General features: G+C 41.6%; 1 protein-coding gene across 8 annotated transcripts in view; it reads right to left on the reverse strand.

The window, feature by feature from the left end:
• Positions 1-14,780, reverse strand: part of LOC110493907 (ral GTPase-activating protein subunit beta) — an 82,162-nt gene that overhangs the window by 42,629 nt on the left and 24,753 nt on the right. For all 8 annotated transcript variants that reach the window (XR_016487803.1, XR_016487802.1, XR_016487801.1 and 5 more), the window contains exons 4-9: positions 13,348-13,517; positions 12,918-13,104; positions 10,844-10,975; positions 10,233-10,414; positions 6,015-6,160; positions 5,527-5,743 (exon numbers count right to left, since the gene is read on the reverse strand). Coding sequence is in view for 5 of the 8 variants with exons in the window: in XM_090205017.1 (XP_090061143.1) it covers positions 5,527-5,743; positions 6,015-6,160; positions 10,233-10,414; positions 10,844-10,975; positions 12,918-13,104; positions 13,348-13,517 (1,034 nt within the window). In the remaining 3 variants the exon portion in view is untranslated. The remainder of the gene's footprint in view (positions 1-5,526; positions 5,744-6,014; positions 6,161-10,232; positions 10,415-10,843; positions 10,976-12,917; positions 13,105-13,347; positions 13,518-14,780) is intronic.

A 14,780-nucleotide genomic window follows, 5' to 3' on the forward strand; every position in this document is an offset into this window, starting at 1 on the left:
GAAAAACGGAACGTTTGTTGGTTTCTTTGGAAAATAAGTATTAGTGTGCGAGATCCTTTGGGGAGGAGATTACATGGGTATGATCCAGGTGTAGCAGGTCAGTTTGATTCCAGGCAGAATGGGGGGGTGGTTTGGGACTGGCAATTTCAGGGTCGTATTCATTAGAGCATAGAAAATGTTTTGCTACGGAATACGAAAACAAGTGTTTCTTATCGGACCGGTTCTGGTATTCCCTCTCCTTGTTTCCATCTGTTTTCTTCCTGCCTAATGAATACATCCCCTGGCAACCTAATAACGACTCAGTGGCGATGACAATGGGCACAAACAAAAAATGCCAATCAAATACAGGAAAACTGCAAGTAAAAAAAAAAAAAAAAAGTACGGGAAGCTTGTATTCCTACTTACAAGAAAGAAGAATTTGGACAAATGTAGCTGCAAAATAGAAATGTAAAAAATGGGAAACAAATCAAAGAACAGCAGTGATATGATGAAGTCATTCGTGGTTCAATTTCTCAAATGGTTCTTTGTTTTGTTTTCAGGACTTTCATAGTGATATTTCTAAGTGCTCTAAACATCAGTGTCAACAAAGATAGATAGTCGAAAACAACCATCATGACAAATAACCAACATGCAAAAACCGAAACTTAAAACTAAAACCAGAAGATAATGAAATATAACGAAAAATGCAACAGCCTAGATTAGGGGTCGGCAACTTTTATGACTGGAAAAGCCAAGTGTTCAGGGAGCCGCACAACACATTCAAGAGCCGCACAACACATTCAAGCCCTTTTCATGTGCAAAGGAGGCAATAGCACCACAGACACCAGTCAGATCAAATTACCACTAAAGCTGACATTCAGGGTCACAGAGCAGAGCACAGTGGCTGTCTGGTGAAGTTGGAGAGAATCGAATCTTGTGAACATACAATAACATAGCGATAAGACTTTTTTTTATTTAAAAACCTACCAACAAAAGGAATTAATTGAAATACCCACATCAAGCCCAGAAAGAAATGTAATAATCAAACACCGATACACAAGTATTATAAAGGAAAAATAATGTTTGATGGTAATCAATATACAGTACCAGTCAAGTTTGGACACAAATCAAAATCGAATTTTAATTTGTCACCTCACATGTGTTTAACAGATGTTATTGCGGGTGTAGCGAAATTCAAGTTTTTTTTAAATTTATTTTCTACATTGTTGAATAATAGTGAAGACATTAAAACTATGAAATGACACATACAGTGCCTTGCAAAAGTATTCATCCCCCTTGGCATTTTTCCTATTTTGTTGCCTTACAACCTGGAATTAAAATGTATTTTTATTTGGATTTCATGTAATGGACATACACAAAATATCCCAAATTGGTGAAGTGAAATGAAAAAAATAACTTGTTTCAAAAAACTGCAGAGTGCAGACCATTTTCAGCACCCATGGTCTCGACAGTGACCATACTGTTTTGGAGAAAGTGATCTCTCGTGGAGCTGCCTATTTTGATTACAATGAATTGTTAATCATATTTTTTCTTTACATGGGCTATAATAAAACATTAAATAAAACAATGTTCTTTTTAGTGATATCCAATTAGTTACAGTCTTGTCCCATCGCTGCAACTCCCATACGGTCTCGGGAGAGGCGAAGGTTGAGAGCCATGCATTCTCCGAAACACGACCCCGCCAAGCCGCACTGCTTCTTGACACACTGCTCGCTTAATCCGGAAGCCAGCCGCATCAAAGTGTCAGAGGAAACACTGTACAGCTGGTGACCGAAGTCAACGTGCATGCACCCGGCCACCACAAGGAGTAGCTAGAGCGCGATGGGACAAGAACATCCCAGCCGGCCAAACCCTCCCTTAACCTGGACGACGCTGGGCCGACTGTGTGCCGTCTCATGGGTCTCCCGGTTTCGGGCCGGCTGCGACATAGTCCGGGATCGAACCCGGATCTGTAGTGACACTTCTAGCAATGCGATGCAGTGCCTCAGACCCCTGCGCCACTCGGGAGGCCCTATAATAACAAATAAATATGGTTTTCTAAGATGGGTCCGCCTTTTTTCTTTGCTCCCCTCTGAGTGCCAGCTGTGAGCCTATAAAACAAAATGACTATGTTGGCTAAATTACAAATATTCTATTAATTCACATCTAAACAACAACTGGTATTTCTAACAGTATTATGAAAAAAATTCTTACAAATGAAATTAATTAATAAATAGGAGAATTTACTGGTTCGGTGCGATTTCTGGCACAAGTTTGTTTTCAGGCCTTTGAATTGACACCCATATGTCCTTGTCCTTCCAGTATGTTGGCGAGACTGGACACTGTGTATTGCTGCCTTTTGCAGCTTGGCGTGAGAATATATCTAATAGCCTCACACCAGTAGGTGCAGGTGCCTGGCTGCATTCCGAACGAAATGAAGTAATTTTTTTATTAACCTTATTTTTGGGGGAGGTTACTAACTTTTCCGATTTGAAAAATGTCATAAAAATAATAATAATCTACACACAATACCTGATCATGACAAAGGGAAAATGTTTTTCAGAAATGTTTGCAAATTTATAAAAACAGAAATACCTTATCTACATAAGTATTCATACTCTTTCCTATGAGACTCGAAATTGAACTCAGGTTCAACCTGTTTCCAGTGATCATCCTTGAGATGTTTCTACAACTTGATTGGAGTGTACCTGTGGTAAATTCAATTGATTGGACATTATTTGGAAAGTCACACATCTGTCTATATAAGGTCCCACAGTGCATGTCAGAGCAAAAACCAAGCCATGAGGTCAAAGGAATTGTCCAAAGAGCTCCGAGACAGGATTGTGTCGAGGCACAGGTCTGGGGAAGCGTACCAAAACATTTCTGCAGCATTGAATGTCCCCAACAACACAGTGGCCTCCATCGTTCTTAAATGGAAGAAGTTTGGAACCACCAAGACTATTTCTAGAGCTGACCGCCCTGCCAAACTGAGCAATCGGGGGAGAAGGGCCCTGGTCAGGGAGGTGACCAAGAACCCGATGGTCACTCTGAAACCTTCTAGAACAGGGGTGGGCAACTCCAGTCCTCAAGGGCCTAATTGGTGTCACACTTTCTCCATCCCTAGCAAACACAGCAGATTAATCAAATGATTCTAAACTGAAGATCATAATTAGGTGATTATTGGAGATAGGTGTATTAGCTCTGGCTGGGGAAAAACTGTGACACCAAATCAGACCCCTCTGTTCTAGAAGGACAACCATCTCTGCAGCACTCCACCGATCAGGCCTTTATGGTGGCATGGCGGAAGCCACTATGGTAGAGCGTCCAGACGGAACACTGACCATGAAACAAGATTTTCTGGTCTGATGAAACCAATATTGAACTCTCTGGCCTGAATGCCAAGCGTCACATCTGGAGGAAACCAGGCACTGTTCATCACTTGGCCAATACCATACCTACGGTGAAGCATGGTGGTGGCAGCATCATGCTGTGGGGATGATTGTCAGCGGCAGGGACTGGGAAATCAAGGGAAAGATGATCGGAGCAAAGTACAGAGAGATCCTTGATGAAAACCGGCTTCAGAGTGCTCAGGACCCCAGGCTGGGGACGAAGGTTCACCTTCCAACAGGACAACGACCCTAAGCACACAGCCAAGACAACGCAGGAGTGGCTTCAGGACAAGTCTCTGAATGTGCTTGAGTGCCACAGCCAGAGCCCGGACTTGAACATCTCTAGAGAGACCTGAAAATAGCTGTGTAGCGACACTCCCCATCCAACCTGACAGAGCTTGAGAGGATCGGCATAGGAGAAACTCCCCAAATACAGGTGTGTCAAGCTTATAGTCATACCCAAGAAGACTTGAGGTTGTAATCACTGCCAAAGGTGCTTCAACAAAGTACTGAGTAAATGGTCTGAATAGTTATGTAAATATAATTTAAAATCAGTTCATTTTTTTTATTTATAAATTTGCAACAACAACAAAAGAAAAAACTATATTTTCTTATTATTATGGGGTATGGTGTAGAGATTGATGAGGGGGAAAAAACTATTGAATCAATTTTAGAATACGGCTGTAACGTAACAAAAATGTGCAAAAATTGAAGGGGTCTGAATACTTTCTAAATGCACTGTAATCTATAAATAACTAGGGAGCCGCAAGAGAAGGGTTGAAGAGCTGCATGTGGCTTAAGAGACGTAGGTTGCCGACCCCTGGCCTAGATCAACTGAAAAACCACAGTCCATCAAAATGGAGGATAGAACTTAACAATGATACTGGCAACCATCCTACACATTTCTCACAATTGAAGATGAATACTAATATTAGCATAATCTGCAATAGGTGGTGGAAAGGTCTCACAACTGCAGATCACGTGCAACTACGCCAGCCCAGGACCTCCACATCCGGCATCTTCACCTGCGGGATCGTCTGAGGGGGGGGTATTCAAAAATTACAGTCTTATTCTAAAAATGATTAAATTGTCCCCCCCCCCCCCCCTCAAACTACACACAATACCCCATAATGACAAAGCAAAAACAGGTTTTTAGAATTTTTTTTTTTTTTAACTCAAAATAAAAAATAAAAATTTTTTTATTTACATAAAGTATTTAGACCCTTTACTCAGTACTTGGTTGAAGCACCTATGGGAGTTTTTACAGTCTAGAGTTTTCTGGGGTACAACGCTACAAGCTTGGCACATCTGTATTTGGGGAGTTTCTCCCATTCTTCTCTGCAGATCCTCTCAAGCTCTGTAAGGTTGGATGGGGAGCGTTGCTGCACAGCCTCTTAAAGAAGAAGTTACAGGTCTGTGAGAGCGAGAAATCTTGCTTGTTTGTAGGTGACCAAATACTTATTTTCCACCAAAATTTGCAAATAAATTCCTTCAAAATCCTACAATGTGATTTTCTGGAATTTTTTTTCTCATTTTGTCTGTCATAGTTGAAGTGTACCTATGATGAAAATTACAGGCCTCTCATCTTTTTAAGTTAGAGAACTTGCACAATTGGTAGCTGATTAAATACTTTTTTGCCCCACTGTATGTAAATAAGGTGTTTTTTATTTTTTTTTATACATTTGCAAAAACGTCTAAAACCCAGTTTTTGCTTTGTCATAATGGGGTATCGTGTGCAGATTGTTGAGGATTTTTAGTTTTTAATCCATTTTAGAATAAGGATGTAACGTAACAAAATGTGGAAAAAGTCAAGGGGTCTGAGTACTTTCCGAAGGCACAGGGTAGCCTAGTGGTTAGAGCGTTGGACCTGAACAGGCAGTTAACCCACTGTTCCTAGGCCGTCATTGAAAATAAGAATTTGTTCTTAACTGACTTGCCTAGTTAAATAAAGGTAAAAAAAAATATATATATAAAAAAATATATATATATATATGAATGTTCCACAACATGCCCTGCTGAACACATTTGTCAAAGCTAAAGAAGAGGCTACAATAAAGGAGAGGAAGACTCTGTAGACTATGGAGTACAGTACAACACAATTCTAGTCAAACCCGTTTTTGACCAATTGTTGACCCTTAACCTCTGACCCTTGCCTTACCAGTCATGCTGTTGTCCCGGCTCAGGCCTGCGTGGAGCTTGCAGTGCACCAGCGCGGCGTCAAAAAGCCACTGGCCAAAAAGGTTGAGGACACTGTTGACCTTGGGCCTGGTGGGGGCAGGCAGCGGCCGGGGCTCCGAGCTGGTCTGGTTGGGGCTGGACAGGGGGGAGGTGGAGGACGGCTGGTGGGACACTTTGGGTTGGTGTGTTATGCTTGCCTGGGTGGGTAGGGGAGGGGGGTGGTAGATAACCAGGAATTTATTAAATTAACTATCAAACTGACACAGTAAAAATAGGAATATTCAGTCACATTAACATTTGCTTATTTTTTTTAAACATTGGAAAAAACATTATTTGCAAAGGTATGAAGTGTTTTTCCCATTTTACTTTAGTTCTCCATTTTAAATCTGATACAAATGGGCCAAATTAGGAAAGACTAATAAACAGCAGCTCAAAAGAAGTACAACAAACTCTGGGGTAGGAACCTACCGTTGAGGTTTTACTGGCCGTCTTTGTGACCCCTGTGGGTTTGTGGCGACGGCTGTGAGGGGGTGTGGTGTTAGTGGTGGGCGGCGGCATGCTCAGTCTGTTGACAGGGGTGGGCGGGGCACTGTCCGACCGGGGACGGGAGACACCTGAGGGAGAGAGAGAAGGAACGAGGCAGAGGACATTGTTTGAAGTGAAAACAGTGAAAACAGCAACAACCAATCACGGCCTGTTTCCCGACGTCAACAGCGTGTAATTTTTGTGTTTCTCCTTTCCTCCACAGACAGAAAAAACAGCCTAAAATGCACAAGCCATCTCACATGGATGGATGTCTTCTTTGTTGCAAGATACTCACCACAGATAAAGGAACGTTAAAAATAAAAATCTACAGAGAAAAAGATTCACATTTACACTTCATTGCCTTGACGACCAATTTTGATTTGACAACAGTTCACTTATTCAGAAGCTTGGCATAGCCTATCAAACATATACAGTTGAAGTCGGAAGTTTACATACACTTAGGTTGGAGTCATTAAAACACATTTTTCAACCACTCCACAAATTTCTTGTTAACGAACTATAGTTTTGGCAAGTCGGTTAGGACATCTACTTTGTGCATGACACAAGTCATTTTTCCAACAATTGTTTACAGACAGACTATTTCACTTATAATTCACTGTGTCACAATTCCAGTTGGTCAGAAGTTTCCATACACTAAGTTGACTGTGCCTTTAAACAGCTTGGAAAATTCCAGAAAATGATATCACTGCTTTATAAGCTTCTGATAGGCTAATTGATATAATTTGAGTCAATTGGAGGTGTACCCTTGGATGCATTTCAAGGCCTACCTTCAAACTCAGTGCCTCTTTGCTTGACATCATGGGGAAATCAAAAGAAATCAGCCAAGACCTCAGAAATGTAGACCTCCACAAGTCTGGTTCATCCTTGGGAGCAATTTCCAAACGCCTGAAGGTACCATGTTCATCTGTATAATCAAATGGTACGCAAGTATAAACATCATGGGACCACGCAGCTGTCATACCGCTAAGGAAGGAGACGAGTTCTGTCTCCTAGAGATGAACGTACTTTTGGTGCGAAAAGTGCAAAGTAAGACGAGTCCTATATCGACATAACCTGAAAGGCCGCTCAGCAAGGAAGGCGGCACTGCTCCAAAACCGCCATAAAAAGGCCAGACTACGGTTTTCAACTGCACATGGGGACAAAGATTGTACTTTTTGGAGAAATGTCCTCTAGTCTGATGAAACAAAAATAGAACTGTTTGGCCATAATGACCATCGTTATGTTTGGAGGAAAAAGGGGGATTCTTGCAACCAAAGAACACTATCCCAACCGTGAAGCACAGAGGTGGCAGTATCATGTTGTAGGTTGCTTTGCTGCAGGAGGGACTGGTGCACTTCACAAAATAGATGGCTTCATGAGGGAGGAAAATGTGGATATATTGAAAGCAACATCTCAAGGCATCAGTAAGGAAGTTAAAGCTTGGTCGCAAATGGGTCTTCCAAATAGACAATGACCCCAAGCATACTTCCAAAGTTAAGGTATTGGAGTGGCCATCACAAAGCCCTGAGCTCAATCCCATAGAAAATGTGTGGGCAGAACTGAAAAGCGTGTGCGAGCAAGGAGGCCTACAAGCCTGACTCCGTTACACCAGTTCTGTCAGGAGGAATGGGCCAAAATTCACCCAACTTATTGTGGGAAGCTTGTGGAAGGCTACCCAAGCTACCCAAGTTAAACAATTGAAAGACAATGCTACCAAATACTAATTTAATGTATGTAAACTTATGACCCACTGGGAATGTGATGAAAGAAATAAAAGCTGAAATAATTCTCTACTATTATTCTGACATTTCACATTCTTAAAATAAAGTGGCGATCCTAACTGACCTAAGACAGGGAATTTTTATTAGGATTCAATGTCAGGAATTGTGAAAAACTGAGTTTAAAAGTATTTGACTAAGGTGTATGTAAACTTCCAACTTCAACTGTTCCCTTACTGTCCACACTGATAACACATTACCGAGTACCACTCCATACTTTCAAGCATGGCGGTGGCTGCATCATGTTATGGGTATGCTTTTTCTCGTTAAGGACCGTGGAGTTTCAGGATAAAAAAAAAACGGAATGGTGGTAAGCATAGGCAAAATCCTAGAGGCAAACCAGGTTCAGTCTGCTTTCCACCAGACACTGGGAGATTTCACCTTCGGTAGGACAATAACCTAAAACAAGGCCAAATCTACACACGAGTTGCTTACAAGACAGCGAATATTCTTGAGTGGCCAAGTTAGTTTTGACTTAAATCTGCTTGAAAATATATGCAAGACATGAAAATGGTTGTACGGCAATGATCAACAACCAATTTGACAGAGCTTGAAGAATAAATGGGCAAATGTTGCACAATTCAGGTGTGGAAAGTGTTGAGATTTCCCCAGAAAGATTCACTACTGTAATTGCTGCCAAAAGATGATTCTAACATGTATTGGAGGTTGAATACGATAGTTTTTTTCATACATTTGAGACGTTTTTTTCCCAATTCGACATTTGTATTGTGTAGATCGTTGACTAGAAATGACAATTAAATCAATTTTAATCCAACATTTTAACAACAAATGTGGAAAAAGTGGAGGGGTGTGAATACTTTCTGAAGGCACTGTATGTAAAAATAACAAGAAATACAGAGGTAGAGAAGAGAGGTTTTCAGGATTGAGACCGTTTATCACTGCTGTCCTGATAGTGATTATGGATTCAATTGATTTGGACACAGCCACTAAGTGCATGCACCAGCTAGCTTCACCACAGTCAGATTTTTACGAGCCCCAGCAAATCCAACAAAATGCTTCAGCTCCCTTTATGATTGGTTGGGAGCACACTACTATGGAGTACAATAGGAGGGCATGGAGGGAAGCCTTTCTCTGAAGTTGTTCCTAGACACAGCGAAACCTGAAGGAAAGACAGTGGTCAAAGCACAGCCTGGAAAATCACAACACAGACCGACCAACCAACCAAGACAAAATTGATCAATTATTTTGGCAGCTGACACGGCCATCGATCAAAATTAAGAATCAAAACAGCTTCACAGCTTGTCCTTCTGACACAGTGAATAATGTGTTTTTCCTAGATGTGTATGAATAGGTTATTTTTGTGACTGTAGAAGTGTGGCACCACACTATAGGGAATCTTGTTTGGTATATACATAATGTCAGTGATTGGATTTCATTGGTTAGATCTGGTTTAATAGTGTAACTAGAGGGGGAAGTTTGTCACGTATATTGGTCCTAGGAGACACCACTAGTGGTGTTTCTGGGAAAGAAAGAAAGAAAAATAACAAAAGCTGAAGCAGAAACACAAAATGGAGGGTTAGTTATTGGGCTAAATGACTGTTCAACAACTCAAGCCATGTTAGGTATTTATTAGAGACATTCTGTGTGTTTGGGCACTGTAGAACATAATTGGCCACATAGCCACATAGCTAATACTAGTGATTTTCAAAATGAAAACCGATACATTAACCAAAAGAAAAATCAAAGTGGCATTGCGCTGCCGTTTCAGATGGGGATGTCAAGAGATTTAGGGAGGTATATAGCCTTCACTGTGACAGTGCTTAGATAAAGTATAGGGCAAAAATGCAGGGAGGTCTGCTTGATGTTTTTTATTTTCTTCACATTATCAATGTCCACAAAATCTAAACCCTTTGACTCCTGAATTGAATGCTGAAGTTTGAGTACCATAAGGCAGTTTCTCTCTAATCTCTCTCTTTGTGAGTCCAACACCTAGCCAGAAGGAAACATATACGTGGCCTCTTAGTCAGATGGGATCCAGCAAAACATGAGGATATGAAAGTATTGGATAGGTTCAAGCAACAGGGCAAAATCTCCAGCCTCTTATCGGAGAAGGAACCACTACCATACCTATCCAATTTTTTCAGGGCCCGTATTCAAAAAGCGTCTCATAGTAGGAGTGCTGATCTACGATCAGGTCCCCCTGTCCATGTAATCTTATTCATTACAATCTATGAGGCTAAACTGACCCTAGATCAGCACTCCTACCCAGATTCCTACTCTGAATGGTTTCTTGAATACAGGACCAGATCTACATGAAGTGCCTAGGGGAAAGTGCTGGGGGTTGTCTCTGGACAGGGCCAAAGTCAAATGTAACATTATATGCAAGGGAGAGAAAAAAAATGATAAAGTGAGATAGTCTTACCCAGGAAGGCATCCACCAGGCAGCTGACCCCCCGCATGGCCCTGAAGAAGATCTGGGGCAGCTGATTGAGACAGGGATGCTGCTGGATCACCTCCTGGGGCACGCCGCTCACCCCCAGCAGCTGCTCCTGGAACTTTGGCGTAGAGCTGACCGTCAGCGGGTTGCTAAGGTCCACCGGGTTACTGCAAGAGGAAGAGAGGTAGAGGGGACTGTTAGCATAGGGGTGCAAAAACATTGGTACTGGGCTGGATTTCCCAAAGTCTTTAGGTAAAGTAATATGTTCTTTCTCTCCACAACCTAGCCAAAAACAACTGCTAGAGAGAAACAGTTAAATTGATGTAGCCTAAGATCTTTAGGTTACAATGTTGGAGGTCCATTAAGAGTCTAGAATCATTTTCAGATCAATTTCTTTGATTTTATGTATTTTTTTGTATGTTCTTCATCAAAAAGACCCAATAAGTTACTTCCAGGATAAGTTTCTTAAATGATGATTGAAGAAAGTTATACTATTTCATCGGGGAGCAATTACACAGAATACAGTATAGATTTGAACAGCAATACCTCCTATAATGTGCCACACATATACATATAGCTAGCTCCGTGAGACTCACCTCAGCATGTGAAGAAAACGGAACCAGGTCTGAGCCACACAGTCGTTGTCCATCTCAGTAGGGATCATGTTGGCGTCCTCATCTGGGACTTTGAACGGAGGGAAGGATGGACCGTAGGTGAACCGCAACAGTCTGTGCCAAAACAGAACATTTAATGAATCTTATGAATACATTTACATAATTAATGCTTGATATTAATTTGGGTTTATAATCAGCTAATAATCCATTATCAAATACTTTAGTTTATAAATATTCCTGCATGTACGTGTACAGTGCCTTCAGAAACTATTCACAGCCCTCGACTTATTCCACATTTTGTTGTGTTACAAGCCTGAATTCAAAAGCGATTAAATCAAAATACCCCATGACAAAGTGAAAACATGATTTTAGAAATGTTTACAAATGTCTTGAAAGTGAAACACAGAAATCTCTCATTTATTTAAGTCAATACTTTGTAGAAGCACCTTTTTGGAGGCGATTACAGCTTTGAGTCGTGTTGGGTGTGTATCAGTTTTGCACATCTGGATTTGGGGATTTTCTCCAATTCTTCCTTGCAGATTTTCTCAAGCTCTGTTAAGTTAGATGGGGAACGGCAGTGAACAGCAATCTTCAAGTCTTTCCACATATGTTCAATGGGATTCAAGTCTGGGCTTTGGCTGGGTCACTCAAGGAGTTTCACATTCTTGTTCTGGAGCCATTTCAGTGTTGCTTTGGCTGTATGCTTGGGGTTATTGTCCTGTTGGAACGTAAATCTTCGCCCCTGTCGGAGGTCATTTGCACTCTGAAGAAGGTTATCAAGGATTTGCCTGTATTTGGCTCCATTCATTGTTCCCTCTCTCCTTACCAGTCTCCCAGTGCCTGCCGCTGAAAATCATCCCCATAGTATGATGTGCCTCCACCATGCTTTACAGTAGGAAAGGCGTTCGATGGGTGATTAATTGTTCCTGGTTTTCTCCAGACAACACTTTGCATTTAGGCCAAATAGTTCAATTTTTATCTCATCAGACCACAGAATATTTTCCATTGTGCTCAAAGTCATTCACATGCCTTTTTGCAAACTCCAGGTATGCTGGCATGTGCCTTTTTCTCAAGAGTTGCTTCTGTCTGGCCACTCTCCCAAAAAGGCCAGATTGGGTTAGTGCTGTAGAGGCGGTTGTACTTGAATGAACTCTGTGGTTCTGTCAGAGTGGTCATTGGGGTCTTGGTCACCTCCCTGACCAAGGTCTTTCTTGCTCAGTTTGGTCGGACGGCCAGCTCTAGGCAGTCTGTGTAGTTTCATATTTTTTCCATTTCCCAATTATGGAGACCACTGTGCTCTTGGAAACGTACAACACTCTAGAAATTGTTTTATACCCTTTCCCAGATAGAATTGTGACGAGCCATCTGTCTCCGAGATCTACGGACAGTTCCTTAGACTTATATAGACAGGTGCGTTTCCTTCGAAATCATGTCCAAACAATTGAATTGGCCACATGTGGACTCCAATCAAGTTTTAGTTACATCTCAAGGATGATCAAAGGAAATTGGATGCATCTGATCTCAATTTGGTGTGTCATAGCATAGGGTTTTGACTACTTAATGTGTAAATTAGATCATTCTAATCAAGAGAAAACAGGTTAAAGGTAAAAAAAAAACATCCAGAAAATTGTCCTGATCATACAGTATAGGCCTAAACAATATCCAAAACAACAAACAATACACTGAATTCATACAACTAATTTTTCCAATCTGGGAGGTAAAACCAGTAAACCCAATTCAATCATTTCACTGTGTATTTCGTATGGAATCAAGGCATTAGAATGTACCAGCGGCTTGTCTTAACCACCTGGGGGGATCCTGGCTGGCTGATTTTCTATTTGGCTGGATACTTCATGTGCTTGTAGAAAACACAGGTTAGTGGTTGACAGAAAAAACTCCTACAGCCTGTTATCCAATTAATTTGGTCTTACCTGAAGGTGTCCAATAAGTCCACTCACATTGTTTAAAAAAGCTAATCATATGTTTAAGCCCTGAGCTTAAACAAAAGCCTGCAATCCCAAGGTTGGCAACCACTGTTCTTGTTGTGTGTGGCTACCTGGAGGTGAGGGCGGCGATGACCTTGCTCCACTGCTCCACCACGGGGGGGTGGTGCCTCCAGTTGGCCAGCATCTCCCTGGCCGTCTTCCAGTAGGGCGGTGTGGGGAAGCAGCGCATGCAGGCCAGGAACCACACCTCAAACAGCACGCTGATCAGCTTCTCAGCCAGCTTCTCCGCTATCCCACCTGAGTGAGTTGGGGGATGGGGGACAGGGTGGAGTAAGGATGAATATGCATCATCCAAAATGTCTAGGTGGGGAAAAATGTTCCCACACTACATCGTCATTTGCATCTAAAAAGATTATGCGGACACATATTGGTCATGGTATGATATCAATGGAAGACTAAAATGTCACCGAAGTGGATGTGAGGAATTGCCCCACAACACTACAAAAAGTACTCTAATTGCGTCTGTTCCAGTTGGCTGACCTCCAACTGTGGGCGGGGCCAGCAGGGTGTCGTTGATTCGCAGCAGGAAGAGCAGCAGCACCTCCCAGGTCTCCCGGGCCATGCCGCCGCCCGATTCTCTGGCCAGCTTTTGCACCGCCGTCAGCACCTGTTGGCACAGCCGGAAGTGCATGGGGCTGTAATGCTCCGGCCTGAGAGAGGGAGGTAAAGAAAGACAGTAATGGACCACATTTGTAAAAGGAAGCGGAAATATACACTCCGTTGACCATTCCCTCTTCAATGCTCCGTTCCCCTAAGCCTTGTTATTTAGTTTGATGAACTAATGGAGGGTATCTGACCCTATTTAGAATTACCATGTTATTTAGGCAATATAGGTTCAAATCAAATATTATTAGTCACATACACATATTTAGCAGATATTGTTGGTAAGGCTTTAAAACAGATAATTCATCCACCTTACAAAATAAACAACAAAATAACAGATTGTTTAGCTAAAAAAAAAGTCTGTATTGTTTATGATGTGCGAAATATGCTAATTTAAGTACAGTGACTTGCATGGGATTTGTGCAACAAATGCAAAGAGCCTGACACCGTTGCCCGAGCTCTCCTACAATCCAATTAGATGCGAACCGCACATACTGGACAACGACGACATTCAAGGGAAGGCAACAGGCTCCATGGTGCGACAATGGGAAAAAGTCGACCTGAGCCAAAGACAGGGTTAGGTAAATAAACCTGAACACCCCCTGGGAAGACTGCAGATGCAAACAGTAGCTGATAGAGCACATTCCACATGTGACCCGTTTCAAGAAACTATGTCGCAAGTCACGACTTCACAGGAGAGCCGTTTGAATGTACTTTTTGTTTTTTATGTCATTATTTTTTCAATCAAATTGCGTTTTTTGGCAGAAATGCCTACTCGAACATGTGAACTTTCCTGTGCCTTAATAACAAACGTTTATGCCATCTGCGAATACAAATAAAATTGTTAAATTAGGAGCCTAGTTGGTTAAGCCACAGAAAAAGTAGGCAACCTTCCCACTAGCCATGATTGGCTGAGATAATGAGTGTGCTGGACACTACTGTCCATTTGAGCTGGTCAGTATGTGTAGGGTGGGTTATCCTGTCTAACGCAGGTTTTTTATTTTTTTTATGTATCGTGTATTAAAACTTAACAAAAAGACTCCAGTATGCAAATATCCATATTATAGTTCATTGTTCAGCTAGCTAACGTTAAACGTCTAAACAAAACACCAAGTTATAAACCCTACATTACTCATCTCATATGCATATACTGTACTCTATACCATCTACTGCATCTTGCCTATGCTGTTCTGTACCATCACTCATTTATACATCTTTATGTACATATTCTTTATCCCTTTACATTTGTGTGAATAAGGTAGTAGTTGTGGAATTGTTAGGTTAGATTACTCGTTGGTTATTACTGCATT

Source organism: Oncorhynchus mykiss, chromosome 17 (assembly GCF_057628025.1).
Source record: "Oncorhynchus mykiss isolate SJ-2025 chromosome 17, ASM5762802v1, whole genome shotgun sequence".
In the NCBI taxonomy this organism is placed as follows: domain Eukaryota; kingdom Metazoa; phylum Chordata; class Actinopteri; order Salmoniformes; family Salmonidae; genus Oncorhynchus; species Oncorhynchus mykiss.